Source organism: Catharus ustulatus, chromosome 2 (assembly GCF_009819885.2).
Source record: "Catharus ustulatus isolate bCatUst1 chromosome 2, bCatUst1.pri.v2, whole genome shotgun sequence".
Lineage (NCBI taxonomy): Eukaryota > Metazoa > Chordata > Aves > Passeriformes > Turdidae > Catharus > Catharus ustulatus.
In genome coordinates, this window is record NC_046222.1 from 8,958,096 (window position 1) to 8,979,880 (window position 21,785).

At 38.5% G+C, this 21,785-nt stretch overlaps 1 protein-coding gene across 1 annotated transcript in view; it reads left to right on the forward strand.

Moving 5' to 3' along the window:
* Positions 1–21,785, forward strand: part of ROBO1 (roundabout guidance receptor 1) — a 243,156-nt gene that overhangs the window by 210,765 nt on the left and 10,606 nt on the right. The window contains exons 18-24 of the mRNA XM_033051478.2: positions 1,169–1,211; positions 4,787–4,941; positions 11,025–11,132; positions 13,505–13,649; positions 13,951–14,202; positions 17,924–18,333; positions 20,068–20,220. Coding sequence (XP_032907369.1) covers positions 1,169–1,211; positions 4,787–4,941; positions 11,025–11,132; positions 13,505–13,649; positions 13,951–14,202; positions 17,924–18,333; positions 20,068–20,220 — 1,266 coding nt within the window. The remainder of the gene's footprint in view (positions 1–1,168; positions 1,212–4,786; positions 4,942–11,024; positions 11,133–13,504; positions 13,650–13,950; positions 14,203–17,923; positions 18,334–20,067; positions 20,221–21,785) is intronic.

Sequence of the window (21,785 nt, forward strand, 5' to 3'; positions counted from 1 at the left end):
GAAAAATCCTTGTTTTTCAATCCAGGATCTCAGTCATGCTTTGACTTTAAATGGAACCAGGCTCCCCTCTGTAGCATTACCTGCAGTAAAAGACATACCTGTAGGAATGCCTACTACATTTTAATCCTGTTATTGTAATCACTGCCAGCATTTATCTCTCTCTTGCAGACTCCCAGTTTGGAGTTCTTCTAAAGAGCAGAATTTGGCTGCTTGTTTTCAGCACATTCCTAGCTGGAAATTGTAGAATCCATCAGTATCTGCAGGGAGGCAATCTCCTTAACCCTTTGCCAAACCCAATGCAAATCTGCAAAATGTATAGCACTGTTTCTTCTTGGATGTTTGCATCCTAAAAGCTAACTTCTCAAACATCTTGCTTCCTGTGAAGGATATGCAATCCATGCCAACAAACAAATGCATGTGGACATCCACTTTGTTAATGGAGAATACTTCTGAAATGCTAGAAAAACTGTTCCTTCTAATTTAGAAAGTGTTTTTTCTGCCAGAGTTTTTCTTAATCAAGATTTATACATTTTTAGATTATTTAATATCATTTATAAATCCAGTTGTAAAATGTTATAAGATGTGGAGCTTCTGTGGACTTGTAGAGTGTGCTTGTTCCTTGAGTGTATTGCAATAACATTCAGAAAGAGCATTTGTTTTTGCAGTAGCTTCAGCTGTAATGAACCATTATTTACATTGGAAGTAAGGTCTGTTATAGAATCATGATACCTCTTTAATCTTGCCAAAATAATAAGGTAGAGCACAGCTTTAACATCCAGCCATTCATGAAATAAATATATGACCTAAATTCTTCCACAGAGTAACTCCACTGAAGTCAGCAGAGTTATGTTAAGAATAAGTTCAACCTGATGTATGGCTTCCTGCTTTCTTAAGCAATACATGTGTGTGTGTGTGTGTGTGTTCAGAACAGAACTGAAATATAAAACCCTGCTGGGGCTAGGACTAGCAGTTATCAAGCAACACAAGTATGATGTCTAAACTTGGATTTGAAGCAGTAGCTTGCAGAATGACATTCAGAATTAATGTATAAACAATGCACAATTAGCGTCTTAGCTAAAATGAAACAAAGGTGAAACAAATATGGTTATTGAAGGAGTTTTATCTGATTTTTAAATTTTTTCCTTCTTTTTATCTTTAACTATTTCAGTAACATATCAGAGAGGAGGAGAGGCCGTAAGCAGTGGAGGCAGGTAATTATGTGCTTTATTCTTATAGGTATAAATTGTGTGCAAATAAATTTAAGGATTCTGGGAGTTCAATTGTCCTTGTAAGTGATGGCAGAATAATCACTTGCAGGGATATGTTTTAGTTCATTATATTCATGTATACATTTTGGCCATGTATTTTCTGTTTAGAAGGAGGGTATATGGATCGAATTTTTAGGTTGACTTCCAAAAGATTATTTGAAATATTTTCAGCTTTGTTAACTGTAAAAACTGCATCTCAAAAAATGAGCAGCAGAGGGAGTGCTTTAACTTCAAAATAAAGACCTGGCTTACTACCTGATTAAGGGAATAAAAGTAATTAAGTCACGGGCTTTATGAAGATTAAGAAATATAACTGCCTCCCAAATACTACAAAGAAAGAAAATGTTTATTGGGAAAAAAAATTGAAGACATAAATGACTCATAAGATGATGTTTTAAGAAAAAAACTCTTTCTGTGAATGCAAAACAGTTAAAGCATTGCTTAAAATGGGGCACTGAAGGAGAGGGAAGCAGGTTGTGAATTTACAACCACCCACTCTGAGAACCAGGTCCACTCCAGAGTGAGGGTTTAACTCAGTGTTGGTCACTGGTTTTATGTTATTACTTAATGAATGGCCATGGAGAAAACAGCGATTTACATTTCCTCTGTAAGGGTGAAGTTTTCTTCAGGAAGAAAAATAATGGTTTTAGCAAAAAGGCAGGTCAGAGCAGTGGTGCTTTAGTAGCACAGCATTTGTTTTCTAGGTCACATTCAAAGATTTGGCATGGTGCTGAAATAATGCTAAAATCTCAACAAAGTCCTGTAACAATTCCTGTTCACGAGTGGCATCTTGTGATTCCTAATTTACAAGGCCATGAAAATATTTGGTAATTGTGAAAATTAGGCCTAAAATCAAGCATTCCCAGTCTACCTGAGTGCTGTGCAGAGGTGAAGCTATTCAGCGCCTGCTGCAGCTGGACCTGGCACATTATGAGGAATTGTAGATATGTCTGCCCAGCACTGTGTGCTGCTGCACTCTCACAACCATGGGAGCATGGAGGGAAGCCTCTAGAACAATTACCATGTGATTTTTTGAATGGAAAAATGTGTAAATCACTGGGTTGCTGCCCTTACTCCAGGATAGTGAGAAAATAGGAGAGGAGAGGAACTCTCTCTTTCCCTCAGAGTTGTTCAAAGAAATGCTCAGCTAACATCCTTTGTCTTCTTTGTGCCACTGTGCTTTCTCACTCTTCCCTTAGCACAGGAAGCACTCTCACGTAGAGGACAGAAATGTCCCACAAGTGTCTACATCGTGCACAGTAATTTTGGTGCTTGCAGAGAATCAGCTTCAATTTTACTGTCCTAGCATTCAGCAGCAGTGCCAGAATCTAACAATGTAATTGATTCAAGGTGCAAATATCTGTGCTGGTTTTGTTCATGTGCATATATAGCATTAACAGCAGGTGTGATGCAACTTATTTTGTAGAATATTAAACATAGTTTTGAAAAAAAAAAAAAAAAGAAGTTATTTTTGCATATGAAACCATCCTCTGATATTCAAACCCAAGGTTTTCACTTCCTTACTTTATATTTACAGTTTTTTGGAAAGGTTTAGCTTTTTTTGCCAAGTGTAGTTATGTGAACATGTTAAAGCATTTTTGAGATTTCGAAATGTCACGGTGATATATTTCAATGTAATCCCCACTTGTGTGCTGCTGAAAAAATACCCATTTCTGTGGCAATCCCTTTTCTGGACAGGATTTGAGTAATGGTAATTGTGCTGGATTGACTCCAGCTAGCACCCACACAGCCTCTTGGCTCTGTCCACCCCTGCCTCAGACCCCATCCAGTAATTCAGGGAGTCAAGAAATTTGCTGGCAAGGTTAAAGATATTTGGAAATTACGATCTCAGATCATCACCAGGCTATGGGGCTGTAATGCAAGCATCTCTTGCCTACAGTTCTACCTGAGTGGCTCCAATTAGTAGAATTCTCATCTGCTTATACACATCACACCACATTTCTTATATGACAGCATGTGTGAATGCAAAGTAAATTTTAGAAACAAAGGATCTTAATTCTCTGTGCAAAAATCCAGTACACAGATCTTTAAAGTGCTGAAACATTCTGGGATGCTTTGTCTCCTCTAAATGCCTTGAGGTGTAAGTTCATTGGAAGAGCAGAGTGTGGGGAAAAAGACAAGGAATTTCAAATCAGCTAACCTACACAGCTGTATATTTTTTTCTTTCTTTTTTTTTTTTTAATACTTCTTTACTGAATTCATATTGGCTGTTTTGTAAGCCTGACAGCAAGTCAAGCCTCATCACCTCCTATGTTAAATTGTCAGATGACATATGCAGTACGGAAATCTATATACACACATATATGTATAGATCTTTTAAATGTCATTCTAAGTCTATGACTTAAGCCTGCAGCACTGACAGACTCTATCCCCCACAAATAACTGCATGCAGCTTGTATTTTCAACTTGCAGTTTAAGAGGATTAGCATATTTTATTTCTGAAGATCATCACATCTAATATTATGGAAAATAGTTTCTGCACTGTTTCAAATGGAAAGTTGTCTGTTAAATCCCAAGAGAAGGAGACTGTGTTCATATATGTCTATGTGACAGTAGCTAAAATTAACTATTTTTTAAAAGCACCTTAGTTATCAAAGGCAATTTTAAATTGTTTGGGACTGTAACAAGCTACTGCATTGTTAGCATGGAGATTGAAGAGCCACCAAAGATTCTGCAGAACGTTCATCAGAGAGACTTTCACTACAAAAATTCAGCAACTTGGAAAACAAGGAATCCCAGCTGTTCTTTCTGCTGAAGAAAGGGATACACTTTATCCCAAGTGCAGCCAGGATCCAGCATTCATATCCGAGTGTTTTTCAGGTGGTCAGTATTCCCAAGTATCTCAAACTCTCTTAGGAGCTGGGTATCTTTTTCATGAGAAAATGTGTGTCACCCACTCAGCTTGGTTAGTGAGAGCCAAACACTCCCAAGCCACAGAGGTTTTTGTTTTCTGCTGCTCCCTTTGATGCACTGCAGTAGTACTAAATGATGTTGAGGAGAACTTGTTTCATGAATGACCCAGAATTTGGGAATATTCACATTTAAATCTGACTCTTACTTGCATATCCATCCTTCTTCCATGTGTGAGTTTTTTGTTTATTTGACTTGCCAATATCCTCTTTTTTTACGTTGCTTTCTTTAAGAAAGGGTGAAGGGGCAGAAAAATAAAAGTGCAACCTCCTAAGAGAAAAAAAAAAAAAGTTAAAAATTAAAACCAAAGTGACAGGTAAATGTTGCTCACCAGCATATAGTGTAGTCCAGCAAAATGAACTGATGCTGCCCTTGACTGCTTGATCCTGAGTAATTTAGCAAGGAACAGGTTAGGCAGGAGACTTGAAAGTGCTGAACAATTGAATCAAGCTGTGTTTTTCAGTGCTCAAGCCTTTTGGTACATTGCATTATTTTGGAATATCTCACCATTTGGGGAGAGTGTCGCTGCAATATGAAAATGTTTTGTTTTGTTTAATTTTTCAATTGACGAAGCTTTGTTTTTAAAGGCCTGGACTCCTAAACATCAGTGAACCAGCCACTCAGCCATGGTTAGCAGATACTTGGCCTAACACAGGGAACAATCACAATGACTGCTCCATCAACTGCTGCACCTCTGGCAATGGCAACAGTGATAGCAACCTTACCACGTACAGTCGACCAGGTTAGATTTGTTTCTACCTTGCTAAGGAATCTTCTTTACAGAGTGTGTGCTTCTAATACCTGACAGAGCGTACAGGTTTGTTTGGGTTTTTATTTCCCATGCTTTTTAGGCTTAATTGAGTGTCTCCTCTATGTCATGATTATGCTTTTGGTACCTTTTTGGATCCTTTCTTGATCCTCTTTGGATAGTTGTAGCAGGCTTAAGGAGCCCCTGCAAAGTTCAATGCTGCCAAAACTCACAGTGAACTAATAATTTTTGGCTTCTGAACAGAGAAGATAAGGTAATTTTGGGGTTCTTCTGTACATCCTTGTTGCTTGGATGGAGAAGGAGAAATACCAACGTGATGCTAATGTCGTTTTCCTTCTGGTTTGGATGTGATGGGAAGCAAGAAATAAAACATCACTACAGTGCTTGCAACAAAGTCAGTGTGTTTTTGGCATGCTCAGACCTTCACTTTGAGTGCCATTCTGCACAAAATTGGATACCTGGTGTTCTGTTTAAGGTGTGGGAATAAAGAAGTTAAATTCACACACTTAAAGCAATTACACAATGTTAGGTTAAGTGTTTTTCTGGGAGCTTGAGCAGGACTCAGAGCTCTGGAAGAAAACCTCAAGAGTTCTATGGAACACATTGGAGGAAATACATCTCAGAGTGCTAGTTGTTGTACATTTTGTTTTAAACAGACCTTAGGCTCCTTTTGGTTTGACCTAGTGTTACTGGTGAGGAATGAAATCAGTCTTTTCCACTACAAGTATCTCTACTGGCTTTTGCTGTAGCATGTCCCAGCAATCCAGAGAGGGAATATGTGAAGTTGCATAAGTGCCAAGCAGCATTACCTCCTGCAATTAATGTGAAACCAGCTCAAATGGCTGGTAATTCAAGTGGTGGTAATGGCAATTCATCTCCTGCAGTAATGCTGTCTGACAGTGACCAGTGCCAGCTGCTTCAGGTGAGAGATATTGGCATTAGAGACTTGTCTCTCACTCTGGCTGAGGAGATCACATCCACCAGTAGCTGTACAAAAAGGTTTGTGATTTGGGGGTGGTTTACTGTGACAAGGACAGACACAGCAAGTTCTGGTAACTTCCAAATTCAGGAAAGGAAGAGAAGGCACATTTTTTGATGGTTGCAACCTATTACAACATCTTGTGTTGTGCTGCAGTGGATTCTCCCTCATTTTAGCTTGGCTCTGTCACGACGTGTTTCCTTCCTTTCAAGTAGACCTTTGGAGCTTGTGGGTCAGACAAGGTGCTCAGAGTGATCTCTTCTTTCCAGGAAATCCTGCCAAATATTCTTGATTCTATCATTGTGGACTGTTTTATGCTCTGAAGAAGCAGTGATGGATATCTCCTCACTAGCTGTGAATATGCAAATTTTTAATTGTTTTTAAGTATAACACTGTCTTCCAAGTCTACAGAACAGGAACCAAATGTTCCAAAAGTAGATGCCATAAAAAATCTAACTGGATAAATCTTCTGTTATATAGGTAAACCAGTTTTAAGTACTTGTTGTGAGGAATTCCAATGTATCTATGTAAAAAATGTAACTACTGCATATACTGTATTGATTATATTGCCTTACACACAAATCAGATGTAGCTGCAAATGAAAGGAAGTAAAAATATATTATAAATGACTTTGCAAGGATATTGCAGCAAAGCCTGAGGTATCAGGAGTGAAGAATATGCAATATATATAATTGCCCAGTATAATACAATAGAGTTGGAAAAGAAGAAAGACTAGTATGGTTTCAGTAGCTGAGAGAAATGAAAACATTTAAACTCTAGAAATCAAGAAGTTGAGGACTGTGAGGCAATAAATAACAGAGGCAGTAAATAACACCTCCCATAAGAAAGAAAAATATATCAAACAGTAAAACCTTCAAGAAAACCCACAGGCTGGTTGGCATGAAATGTGAAGTGATTAGTTCTATGTGGCATGTTCTGATACTGTTCCTTAGTCACTGAAAATGTGCATCGGTGGTTTTCTTACACAAGCATTATTTTATTCCCCTTTCTCGGGTAATATATGTCTAAAAATTTGTGTGTGTTAGGGAGTGTTTTTGAAATTGAAAATTCTCTATGCTTGCTAGTTATTTCATTTAGAGTAATGGTAAAATCTTGAATTCTACATGTGGTTTGACTTGGCATCCTCTCCAGTAAATTCATTGTGGACACAGGTAATGGACTCTGGGTTTTGAATCAAATTCATTAACATAAATGCCACTTCTTTTAAAAGAGGAAAACTGTATTCCTGGTGAGTGTTATGTAATTATTGAAGCATTAATCAACTGGAAAATTAGAATTTTTGCTTAAGGATCATTGAATGCTAGCTCCACTAAGCCTTCTAACTGCTGACCCACAGACTACTACATTCATTCAGTATTCTCCCAGTGGACTGGATGTGGAGAGGAGAAAGTGTGGGGGCTTCTTGACATGCAGTGGCAAGAGAACATGGCAAGGCAGGGACCCTGTTTCATGCAGTAGTGTCAGAATATCAGCAGATGTCTCTGCAATAAATGGTGGTCTCAGGATGCAGTAAATGTCAGAAGAATGAATTCATGCTGTCTATTCTATTTATCTTTACCATACAGGACCATGTATTACTGTGCTATTACGTACTTTGCAATATCCAAAGCAACCAAAAATCAGCAAAAATTCCAGATTGCTTTTCTGCCTTTTTTGTTTTCAGTTAAAATATAAGATTGTACAAGCAAACAATGATCAAATAAAGACTTGCTGCTGGATACTGAGTTACCTTTTACATTGTACTGTTTTTCTTTAATTCTCTTACATGTAATAATTTTTAAGTCTGTTTTATGAAAACCTGTTGTATGTCTATTTCTTATCACAAGAGTGTCTAGATACTGTTGAGGTGACATGATGGTCTTATTTAGTTATTCCAGCTGTTAAGTTTTGGTTGCATTTTCCTTGCAATGCAAGTGAATTTAATCACAATATCTAATTGAATAGAGATATTGCTATGAGAATAATGTCTAAAAACATGAATGTTTATATGGAAAAGCCCAGCAAGGTAAGTCATTGTAGGTATAATTCAGCAGGTCTGAATTTACAGTGACTCAGAACAGTGAACCCTACTTTTGGAGCAGTAGTGTATGAGGTAAATAATATTCTGTAAATTATTATGTAGTTAATGGCAGTATCTCTGCCTCAGTGTGTCTGCTCCATGGATTCACCATGTAGTTGTGCAGTAAGGAAATGTTAGAGGGGGTTTCATGGAAAGTCTGGTGTGAGCGAACAGAATGACCTTTTCTCTTTTCTCTCCTCTGTGGTTAGCCGATTGTATAGCAAATTACAACAATCAGCTGGACAACAAGCAGACAAACCTGATGTTGCCTGAGTCAACTGTATATGGGGACGTGGACCTCAGCAACAAAATCAATGAGATGAAAACCTTCAATAGCCCAAATCTAAAGGATGGAAGATTTGTCAGCCAGCCTGGGCAGCCCACTCCTTATGCCACCACTCAGCTCATCCAGTCCAATATCAGCAATAATGTTAACAATGGCAGCGGGGACACGAATGAGAAACACTGGAAACCCTCTGTTCAGCAAAAGCAAGAGGTTCCACCCATACAGTACAACATTATGGAGCAAAACAAATTAAACAAAGGTGAAGAGCTTTTAGCTTGTTTCTCCTCTTTAGGCATCAGAGGAGTTTTGACCTTCTGGTTCTGGGAGTCTAAAGCTTTCAGGTTCAGCAATTACAGGCTTCTGTGGTGCTTTTAGACTTCTGCCTCTTTAGATTCAGAAATACACCGTTAGCCGTGTCAGAAAGTTAATTAGCACCACGATAACCTTTCTGATATTGAATTTATTGTAAAATATAACAAGCTGTATCTTTAGAAAAGAGTTAAATAAAATACATTTCCTATGGATATAAAATTAATTTAAATTAAATAGTAGTTAAGGGATTGGTTAGGACAGAGGCCAGATATTTTATTCATAAGCCAGATGCATGGTAGTCGCATTATACTCTACCTTAAATTTTAAATAGGTCAGCCCACTCTTCCCAGTCGTGGATGGAGACTCATTAAATCTACATGTTCATGTAAACGAATGAAATTTTGCATATCAAACTCTGTAAAATTGTATTGTGGTGCACACTGGGGACACAAATGGAGTGATCCAATTCATTTTAGATTTGTTCCTAGCAAGCCTTCAATTCTCATATTGAGAGGCAATGCTACTGCACAGTTTTGGAAACTAAATTCCTGTGTTACCCTGACTGAAGTCTTTGGATCCAGAAGCTAAAAATAAATTGATTTTTGTGTTAACGGGAAACATCAGAATGTGCTTTTGAGGCCTTGAAGGCATGTTTCTTTAATATACTGTGTGGGAGCTGGAAGAAATAGGTATGTGATTTCTTCTTTCTAGTCCTCCAGGCTACCATGCAACCTCTTTTAATAACCTGATTTGCAAAACAGTATCCCTAGGAGCTGGACCCATTCTAACTTGGAACTTTTTGCATGGATTGTTGTAACTCAAGTGATCGCATAGTGATAAGTGATCCAGTAAAAAACATTTCATTACAGGAATGTTGATTTCTCTACAGGACCCATCTACTCACAGAGGAGTTCAAAGGGCAATATAAAATGTCACACCTTCCCTTGACATAAACATGCCAAAAGAAAATTCAAGGGTTTTGGCTCCTTACTAGAGGGTGAAAGCTGTATTTTTTGTAATTGTTCTCTTTCATGAACTGTGTATTACGTACCTCTTTGGGAATTAAAACATGTTTGGTTTTTATGTGCTGGAAGATACTGCATCTTTCAAACTGTGTATATTACAGCTGCATATTCTCTAGCATACTGTAGTGTGGAAAGGCCCCCTTAAAGCATTGTCTGCTGACAGTCATATATACATATTTCAGAGTGCTGATTTACTGTTTATCCTCTGTGTAAACATATGCGGTATGTAGGGCTTCAGCGTGGTCTGTGGAATGCAACTAGGCTGAGAAACTATTACAGAATACACTCTGGTGTGGAATTTATCATTTTGCTCTTTTTCCCATGCTTACATTATCACAAACATTTCTGCAGCAGATGGGGACTGAATTCTTAGTTTTGTTTATTTTTGTTTTGGTTTGCTATTTTATGAGTCAATATTCTGATCTTGGTTTTCTCATTTCCTAAGTCAAAGCCATCTTGCTGCTGATTATACCTGTAGCTTTTGTGATGGGAAGTAACCATTTTGATGAGTTACATGCTGTACTTCTTTGTCACTACTTTATGTCCAGTGGTTCTGTTTATGACGCAGTTTTATTTGTTGTATGAAGAGTAACTTACCTCTTTTCTGTTCTCTGTAAATTGTAATTGCTTTTTAGCACGAGAGTATTGTTCTGCCAGATTAATATTTTGCTTCTGAAGAAGTTTTACAGATCTGGTTGCTAGATTTAAAAGTAGTGAGTGTATACCAAGTGCTTTGGAACTGGAGAGTGAAGTTATGGTAACAGCTATTAGCAAAAAAAGCCCTGCCTGTAGAACCTGCATAATCCAGTGTAAATAAAAATATTCTTGGAGCCAGCAGACCTGAAACAAAGACTTCTCCCTTGTAAACCAAATTCAACTGGAGCTGCATTGTTACTCCAGCAGATCATTCAGCCCTGATCATACAGACTCCTATGTGAGTGTGTCACCTTTGAAATACCAAAAGTAGCTACCACAGTCCACTGGTTGCCTGCATGCATAAATTAGGCAGAGACCATGGAAAATCAGTTGAGGTGACAGTATTTGTATGTGAAATGCTCACACAGGAGATAGATAGATAGATAGATAGATTCATAGAGATTTGATCATTGAAGAGACTTTGTGAAAACCCTGTGCATAGAATTCTATTTTACTGCATTTTAGCTGTGCAGCTACTAAGTTCCCATGATTTCCCCTAAGCCTATAATAAGAGGCAAGATAAAAATTAAACATGATTGCAGGATGATTTTTCTTTCACAAAATGAATTTGTTTCTAGTTTGCTATTTTCAGGAGATCCTACTTTGTGTTATAGAACAAGTATATGAAAGTAGATGTGTTCCTGAAGGGCAGCATTAACCATGCCATTAAACTTGCAGATTACCGAGTAAATGACAACATTGCTCCAACTATTCCCTACAACCAGTCATATGACCAGAATACAGGTGGATCCTACAACAGCTCAGACAGAGGCAGTAGTACATCTGGTGAGTACCTGCAGTGATTTCCAAGCCTTTGCCTTTGTGGTGTTTGGATGCTGTAAACATGGTTAGCAATATTTACTGGGCATAGAGGAGGAGTGATGGGGAGAAATCCATGGATAGTAGATGTTGAACAGCACAAAAACTGTCCCAATAGGTACCTACATTCATGTTGTATCCTCTTGATTGCTTAGTGTCATCTAAATGTCAGTTAAGTAACTGATTTTCCAAAATTGTGAAAGTCATGAACTCGAATGGAGACTGGATTTCCTAATGCTAATGGCATACTGGGTAATATTATGTTTTCCAGATAGACAAGTCATTGCAATTTCTTTCTGTCACCAAAAAAAGGGATTTTAATTTCTGTGTTACCTTCCTGGTACTTTAGTGACTTTTTTTCTCATCTCTTGGGTCTACTTACCCAATTCATGAACCAGCTCAAGATACAAGATACCACAGCAGTCGAGTGATACCCAACAGAACTGTGCTTTGAAGTCTTTCATTTTGTAAATTAAACCTGTGTATTTCATTTGATTTCTGGTAGAGGCATATGAGCTAAACCAGAAACTACACATAGGCTTGGTTTGGGGCTTTACTGTAAGTGTGGAAGTTAGGCTGTGTTTATTTACATCAAACCAATTCCAGGGTGAGTTCAGTCACAAATGCCCTGAACTTTACATCTACTGATCAAGATGCAGACTTTTCCCATTCTGTTCTGCTGTTGCCTTTGATAGTCCAGTTGCCTTAATGCCAATCTGTGCTTTGTCCTAACCAATTCTGGCTGAGGCACAGCAGAGATATCAATATGTTGATGAGCCTTGCTGTGCCTCTGGACAATCTGAATACTCAGTGGCTGGGATGAGATAAGAACAACTCCCAATTCTCCCAACTGCTCAGCAGTGTTGTTCTGGGAGACACTCTGTAGCCTGTTCCCAGGTCTAGAAGATTGGGATATGGTGCTGAGCCTGTGCTGAATGATGTTAAGACTTGAAATGCAGCATGAAAAATCTCAGGGGTATGAACCATGCAAATTAACAATGAGAGGGTGGTGTTCTCCAAGCTGATACCTATTAGGGTTACTCATAACTCTAAAAATTTATAGTCTTGTGCCAAGGACTCCAGCAGGAATGAAGAAAGGTGACCAAAGTAATAAATTAATTGTGTTGAACCATGTATATATCATAGTGCTTAGGATATAGAATGCAGGTTGCCTTGTGATAGTTAGTGTCTTGCTTGACATACTGAGATACCACAAAAACAACTGTACATAGCTAAAACGTGTATCTGGCAGCTAATGTGGGACAATAATAATCTGTACTACTGTCAGTAAGAGTGGAAAATCTGAGACAGCAGAAGTGAAAAAAACAACCTTCCTAAATCTCACTGCAGTGTATTTAATCATGTATATAACACTTTACTGTGGTAATATAAAATCATGCCTCGGTTTAAGAGAAATATGAAGGGTTCTAAAACATTCTCAAAACCACTGAGACTTTATCTACATAAAAGGAGTTTATCTGTAATCAATGCGTAACACTAGCAAAGAAGGATTAAAATGTGTATATACCAAGGAAGAATGGTTGAGCCAGTTCTCATCCTAGCCATGTCCAAACTTAAAATTAGAGACCACCTGAATAATTGGTCTTAGTCAAAGTTTTTTGAACTGTTAAGGCTGCATTGCTTTATTATGGGCTGTAATTTTCCAGTAATAGTGGTTGAAAACATTTGTGAAATACTTCATCGATCTTTATTTTTTTTCCTGTTATTTTAGTTCTTCCAGCAATTATTTTCAACTGCACCAGCCATTTACACTAAAAGTAGTAATTTCATTGTGCCTAAAATGTTTCAGTGGACAAGTACAAATTACCTATATTCAGTGACTTAATGCAACAGTAGAACTTTAATAGATCATATCTGTATCACATTGTATTTTAGGTTCTGGCAATTAAATAGGATAAAGGCACTTCAAAAAATATGTCTACAGCTCATTTGTTTTAGATTATAATCTTTAATGTAATTAACAGAAGTAGGAAACTCACTCTTAATGACTTTGCTTATAAAATTCATTTATGGTTTTATCACGTTTTGACTGTTTATTTAAAAAAATATTTTATATCCCATGTGTTTTTTTTCCATGCTATGTTAAGTTTCTGGTTAAGTTCAACCACTTAACATGTAGATCAATTCTGCAAAGAATCTACAAGCACAAACTAGTGTAAAAAGGAGGAATGCAAATTTGCTCCAAACTGAGCAAAAGAGTAAATTCCCAAAGAGTGCAGCAGCATCTGGGAAGGGAGTACGGGTTTTTTCGGTTTTCACAGCTAGTGCTGAGGAGAGATTTCCAAGTGTTACAGATATGTGCTGCTTTTTATTCCCAGGGAGTCAAGGGCACAAGAAGGGTGCTCGGACCCCAAAGGCTCCAAAGCAGGCTGGCATGAACTGGGCAGATCTTCTGCCACCTCCTCCAGCACATCCACCTCCCCACAGCAACAGTGAGGATTACAGCCTTTCAGTGGATGAAAGGTAAGAAAGAGGGAGACACTGTCCACCTCCCACTTGAATCACTAGTTAATTAAAGTGTGATCTGCCCTACAAGCTGACAGTGAGACCTTCCTCCAGCACTGCTGCTCGTTGAGCTGTAGTTTGGCAATTTGGAGAGCACTTGGTGACAGTGGTGTGCATCTGCTCAGCACATCCTTACTGAGCTGTTCTCAGGAGCACAGAGAACAATGGTTTGTTTCTGGGCTATTAATTCATGTTTCAGATATGCTAATTGCACAGTATACAAATTTAAGTCCTTATTTTCTTAAAAAATTAATTTTAGCTATGACCAAGAAATTCCTTGTCCTGTGCCACCTGCGAGGATGTACCTGCAGCAGGATGAGCTAGAGGAAGAGGAAGAAGATGAGCGAGGTCCTACTCCACCTGTCCGGGGAGCAGCTTCCTCTCCAGCCGCTGTCTCCTACAGCCACCAGTCAACTGCCACCCTCACCCCCTCTCCCCAGGAAGAGCTCCAGCCCATGTTACAGGACTGTCAGGAGGATCTGGGACACACACAACACCAGCCTGACCGGAGGTGTGTGCATGCAAATGTAGAGAGACAGATGTGACGAGAGTCATCTGAGCCCCACTGAAAATTCCTGTTGGATTTAGTGAGGCCAGCAATTTCCCCATTATTCTGTTGCTATTTAACTTCTAATCCAGGATGCCAGAACTATTTTAACCTAAGAAATAGGTAATTAAGTGGCTTTATTATTGTACCATGGGAAGAAATGCAGTATATCACTTTAGGGTACGTATGATGCTGACATAAGTTAAATTCACAGTCATCAGGTTATTAAAGTGGTATCGTTAACACAGCTTACCATATAATTACAGTTCCATTGTTTCCAATAGATTTACTGCATTATTACCATAAAATAGCATGCATTATTTCCCAGTAACTGTGCAATTAACTTGTCACCAATATGTATGAATATATATAAATATATAATTTATATAACCTATAGATTTTCCTCCTCTCATAAATCCTAATGCAGGAAATTACTGCTTGCAAAATTTTCTTAACATTTTCATCTAACCTTATTTAAAGGCATGACCAACATTAATAAAGACAGATATTTGCTACAGGGAAATTTTGTTTCTTCTCTGAGTTGCTTTTACAACTGTTTTGCATATAAACTCTCACAGCTTCTCTCCCATAAAACAGTGAATTCTGAATGAATCCTTTTATGTATGAAGCTTACATCTCTTGGCTTTTGTTAAGAAGGCACAGTTTTTCCATCCCAAATGATGGGCTTTTATTATCTTTTTCCTCCAGTGGTTTGCACATATTGTTTATTGCCACAAATACATAAACTTTCCTGCAGCATTCTATGTAGAATTTCTTTTTTAAGCAAAATGCAAGCATTCTTACAATGAAATGTATATGATTTTTTCTGAGTAGACTGTAGAACCTTGATTTTTCAACATAAATTACTGGATATTTATAGATGTACTTTCCAGAATGTTTTTTTTTTAAAGTTAAGTCCTCTTTATGGTTCCCATTTTTAAAGCAGGCAATGGATCTTTTTTTAAAGGGGCCTATATCTGCTTTTACTTTAGTTCTCCCCTACTTGATCTGCCTTGGTTTGTTTCCTTTACTCTTTATGGTAACACTTGTGCTGTGTATCTCTTCCTTCTTTCCTCTTCTTCCCTTTCCTCTTCTTTATCTTCCTGAGTCTTTAAAATCACCATTCTCATTAGTGGATAGCTAATTTTTTGTCATTTCCACTGGCCCTTGTATGCTGGTTCACAGAACTGTTCATTTTAAACACTTAGATTCCTGGGTTATTTTAGAGGTAAAACTAGGTGGACACAAATGAAAAGGGGAAAAGCTAAGTGACCAACAGTCATGAGAGACTTTCCTGAACCTCTGTGATTTTCTGGAGATCGGGACATGTGTCCTGACATACAGAATGGAGTAGACACAGAAATAGATGTATACAAACATGCATAACCAGCCAGCAACTACCTGGAAAGTAGAAAGTTTGCTCAACACAAAGGCTGGTCACCATCAATACCATCAAAATTAGTGGCAGAAGGAGCTGGAAGGATGCTCCAATATAAGCTTCTAGGGAATACAACTTATTCTTTTTGTGGACTGAAAAAATAAAATGTATATTTATTTTGTCCCTCCTACAATGGTTAAGTGTAGCTTTGCTGGAAGTCTTAGAATTTGTTAGTCACTAATTTTGTTCTTCCAATTTACTTTTTCAAATGTTGTTTCTTTTCTTTTTACCGCATCCATCTCATCATTTAAAAAATAGTCATCTAATTTTATTTATTTCATTTGTAAGGCTTGGCTGACTACCTGTTCCATCTGCTGGTGTTGATATGACCCAGGGCTGCTGTTGAGGATTTGGGTGTCCTGTGCTCAACAGCTGTTAACCCATTCTGGAAGGGTGGGGTCCTGATTTCAAATGTGGTGGGGCAATACTTTCAAACTCAGAATACATTCCAAGTGGTGCCTTTCCACATTGATTTGGGGTGTTTTGTAAATGGTAGGTTTTTAGTGAAAATAATTCCTGAAATACTGTTTGTCATACTTTTTATTAGCTTTACTCATGGTTCTGCTGAGTATTACTTTGTTTGCTGCTCAGAATTAGGCATCTAGAATAGAATTCTGGTGGTGATGGTGTATGTAATATTTCTCTGTCTGGTGAGCTTGCTGGAAATATAGCAAACTGAAATAAAAAGCTGTGCTCTGGAAGAGTCAAAAAGGAGATAAAAAAACCCTAAAGATTTAGTGGGATAGCAGGTGTTATCAGTGTTAAACCCAGAGCTGAGATAGGAGACAATGTCACTGTTAAAGCAGGAACCTGCATCAGATAAAGGGAAAGAAGTATTGTTAATTCTGTATGCCCGTGAACCAGCTGCTCTCAATTAGCCTATCCCTAAAGGTTGGCAGCCAAAGTACATTTTCAAGAGCCCTAACATATTTTGTTACCAATTGCCTGTCTTCTAATACCAAAACCTAGAGAATAGACAAATACATCACAAGGACATGTCACAAGAGCTTTAAATTAAGGCAGTGAGACTTTATTGGGCAAGGTCTCTAGTCAAAGCAGGTACAGATTCTAGGCAGCGACAGCTTCTGAGATTTGGGGATGGTGGTATAAAATTATTATTAGATATTTATCCCTAACTATTCTTCATTCTGTTCAGTACTTAACACAGCAAGTTAAAGAGTGATGATGTAGTACAAGGCAGATCAAATTTGCTCTTGCTACAGAGTATTAGGTCCTTCCACGATAACATTTCTTTCCAAAATTAATATGTATTCCCATTCATCAAAATTTTAAAAAAACCAAAAAAATACCAAAATTGCACGTCACCCACACAAAAGAGTTGATATAACCATGAGAGTCACCATTTCTCAATGAGATAATTAGAGGGCAAATTTGAAAGAGGAAAATTACTTAGAAATTTTTTTCAAAGCAGACTGCAGTAGAAATTCCTGGTGAGCACAGCCAAGAGAACCATTACTGCAGGAAGTGTGTTTTCCTACCAGACAAATGACAATTAAAGGCACTGTGAATAACTGTTGACAATGTTACTACCTGGAACTTCTGAGTGAAATATTAACTAACCTTGAACACTGATCTGATACCTTATACTTTGCCTCCTTAAGCTGGAGGTACCACTACTGACAAATTGGGATCTAAATTAGTTAACCTATACATCTGTATGCATGTTGGTACCCCTAAGGCCTAGACCTAACACTATGGTAGAAAATTATTTTATTTCATCACCTGGATCAATTTAATGAAATTTCAGACTCTCTTTTCATATCTTTTTGAATCACCGGGGTGGGTGGAGGGAAGATAATGTTAATGGAGCAATCTGTTTGGATAGATGCATCTGTTGGCATCGATAGTTTCAAGCTATATGTTTACAGTTATTTCTTTTGCTTATACTCCCCAGGGTTCACAAATAATTTCTTTGATAGCCACATGATCTGTAACCAACTCTTTACTTAGCTCTACATGTGTTATTTAGGGGAAATGAACAGCTTCATCATTAAAGTCAGTGATAAAGGAACTGCATTAAAAAATCAGATTTCTTTGTGATAGATTTCAAGCTACATAGCTGTCAGTTCTGATTCACAGCAAAAGTATTAACTAAAAAAACAAACCTGAGCATTTCAGATATAAATTATGTTGATTTAAAAAAAAAAAAAAAACCAACAAACCTATTTTCATCAATCTGCTCCGTTATGTCGTTTCAGTTCTTCTCACCCTTGTGTTTTTGTGCAGACGCCAGCCTGTGAGTCCTCCACCCCCTCCACGGCCCATCTCCCCACCTCACACCTATGGCTACATCTCAGGGCCCTTGGTGTCTGACATGGACACAGACGCCCCAGAAGAGGAGGAGGATGAGGCCGACGTGGAGGTTGCCAAGATGCAGAACAGGAGGCTCCTTCTGCGTGGCCTGGAGCAGACCCCTGCCTCCAGCGTGGGGGATTTGGAGAGCTCTGTGACAGGGTCCATGATCAATGGCTGGGGCTCAGCCTCCGAGGAAGACAACATCTCCAGCGGGCGCTCCAGCGTCAGCTCCTCCGACGGATCCTTCTTCACCGACGCCGATTTTGCACAGGCTGTGGCGGCAGCCGCCGAGTACGCCGGGCTCAAGGTGGCCCGGCGGCAAATGCACGAGGCAGCAGGAGGTGAGTGAGTCGTCCTCTGCTCCAAAAAGGTGGCCATTGTGCAATGAACCTGTCCACAGGCACTTTCTGAGCTCCTGCTCTTTGTTCAGAAGTCAGGACGGAGTTGTGGTGAAACGGTTCAAATAAATTGCTGCTCTGCAGTGTTTTTTTAAGTAGTTCCTAGTTCTTTGGTCTCACTGATCATGGACAAACATCAACTCTGCTGGTGGATTTACACTCAGAACTGAATTGAGAGGGAAAAAAAAGGATTATAGAAGTCTGTCTTTTTTGCAGTACAAAGCTCCCAGTGTTTTCAGTCACTCTACAAGAGAATATTTAATTTCTCTCTATTGAAATTTCCAAATAAATAATAAACCTGTAGTTGCATTTTCCCTAGATTTTTTTGTTTTGTTTTCATTTGATTTGGTTTGGTTTTTTTGGTTTTGGTTTTTTTTTTCTTGGAGAGTTCCATTCAGGCTTTTACTGTTTTACTGCTCTATTATTGGGATGAACTGGCTTTGTGTTGGTTTCATGTTGTGATAGCTGTTATGAGTTACATTTTAAATTACAGATTATGCATATGCAGCAGGGCCTTATGTATATGTCTGTGTTTTCACTTTTCCTTTCTCCTGAAACACCATTCAGCATATAAAACATGATACTTGAAATATTTCATTTTTTACAACATGCTGTGTACTAGTAGCACTGGATATATACAGGTAATCAGTAACCTTACTAAGCCAAATAGATATTGTTACACTTCACCTAAAAAATAAGAACACAGCAGGCTGGTTTCAGGCAGTTCCATGAATGTTTTCACAATCAATCCTATTAAACTGCCAGACCTGGAGTAGAGGTACTCTGTCACAACTGTGTCCACCCTGACTCCACAGATTTTCAACCTTCCTCCCACTTCTGACATCCTCTCCCAGTTAACAGTCCTTTGTTTCATTTCAACACAGCTGTTCATCATGAAGAGTGAGAGGGGATGTAATTTAGTAATTTCTGGATGAAATCCTGACCAATTGAAGTAGGTGGCAAAACTCCCATTCGTACCCATGGGACCAGGATTTTACCCATTTTGTACAAATAAATTTGTATAAATATCTGTTATGACTTATATATTTAGAAAAGTCTTTTTTACATCCAGCTGCTAATATTTTTGCAACAGTTAAGTTCATGTTATGCAATGATTTCTATATATTGTTATTATATGTGCCTGACTACATGTCCTTAAAATGTTACAGTTCTTGTCTGCAAATAATCTGTGATTAAAATGCCAGCCATCCTGCCTCGATGCATTCCTGAAAATTCTCTCAAAGTGGCAGAGGGGACTTCTGTACCCAAGACCTGCTGGTCACTTGCTCTGCTTGTGACAGGGATGACCTTGTGTGGCTCAAGCTAGGGGAGGGGAAACCTGAAAGGGAAATGTTCTGCTCTTTCCAGAAACTGGCTGGATGGGAATCCTGCTTGTGCTTGCCTGCTGATGGATTTTGTTGCTCCTGGGGCAGGAGCTACCAGCTACCAAGCAGCTGGATAATTTCTGTGCAACCAAGCCAGCCTGCCTAATGATAGGATAGCAAATGCTTCGATTTAGTTACAGCCCATTCTAAAACTGGATGAGCTGTACTATTGTTCCAACCGTGTATTTTTAGGTTTTGTACAGCTAGAGCATTCTGATGAGAAAAGAGAAAGTATGAAAAGTCTAATTTTAGATAAGAAAAATAATTGTTATTGTTTTGTAACCATTTGCAGGCCGTAGACATTTTCATGCATCGCATTGTCCCAGACCCACCAGCCCTGTATCTACCGACAGCAACATGAGTGCTGTTGTAATACAGAAGGTCCGACCTGCCAAAAAGCAAAAACACCAGCCAGGACATCTGCGCAGAGAAGTCTACACAGATGGTGAGTCCACTGAAACGGGTGAAAGCCTCAGTGAACCTTTCTAAATATGCATTCAGTGCGTGTGCGTGAAATTTTTCCACAGAGATAACGCTGTGTTTCAGAATTCAGTGATTTGTGTTTCCTGTTGCTAAACATGCTGAACAGTTTAATCATGTTAAATGCCAGAGTTCCTTAATACTGTACATTGATGCTTCCACTCCAGAGCCTTGCACCTGTTTTCTATAGTGTCCTAATCGGCTAATTACCGTCATTATTTAAGACCCCAGATAGCTTAAATAGTACAGTCATTGAGAATAATGTGTGGTTAGGATTAAAATCTTCAGTCACGTGGCTGAATATTAAAACCTTCAGAATGTGTCTTTTCCTGAAAAAAAAAATAAAAAACAATTCACCATTCAAACGGTGGACAACGCAAATCAGTGAATTGTGATCCTGACTGCAGCATTGTTGCAAGCGGTTACTTTGTGAGTGAAAGGAAAATCTAATCATCTTCTCTCGTGCCTTCACACACAATATCAGCTCTTGCTGAAAAGGTAGTGCTTGTATTCTCTTGGGGGTGTAGGATGATAATGCAAACATTGTGATGTTGTCTAGAGAGAGCCTTTAATGAAAATGCCTCAGGTGGTGCAGCTTTTATTAAAGCACTGCCTTCCAGTTGTATAAAACAATCCATGGGCTTTGTTGGAAATTCATGTAAGATAAATTCCCCAAGACTTAACCCACCTTGTCAAGTTTGCTGAATTTGCTAACAGGAGGGAGAAGTGGGGGAAGGGGAGGGGAGGGAAGGGAAAAAGAAAGAAGGGCAGAGCTCCCCACCTCCTGCTTCTCTGCAACAACAATCTGATTAGGACTTTCATTACCAGCCTGAAATTTTTCAAAGAGGGGCATCATTTGCCATTATCATATGAAAGGCTAATATTATAGATCCTTATCCAGGGTTACAAGAAGGGAGTTTTGAACCACTTCTCCCTGTGATTCCTGCCACTTGACGAAAAAAATTTAATACAAAGCTCAAAGCACGAATGAGCAGAAGTAATTTAGCAATGAGTGGTTGTCCGTGCTATTATCTGTACTTTATTCTGAGTATTTTCTCTCAGTAGCATCTATCTGATATTAGGCTGCGTTAAATGCTGGCATGACACAGTGCACCTGGGCCTCTTGGCTTGTGCCCAGGCCCCTTCTGTCAGCAAAACTGAGCTGTTGGAATATTATCTGATTTCAAGAGGTTATTACAGTGGTTTTGTGCACGTTTGCTTCTGTGAAAGGACAACACAAGGTGTAAATCCCAAAACTGTACCAGAAACATTACGTTTATGAGACTCTTGTAATGGCGTTTCACAGGATTTTATTGACATTTCATCAGCTTTTATTCTCTTGAAGAGAATGCTCTTAACTGAGTAATTGGCAGGGCATCAAGCCTCAGTACAAACACAATAGCTAGGACATTAGAAATAAAAAAATAAAGGTGTTTTATGTGGCCATTTGCTTCTAACATGGGGATAAATAAGACATGGGTCTGTATTTGATGACACATTCTTGTGAAAGTAGTTATACAGAGTTAAATC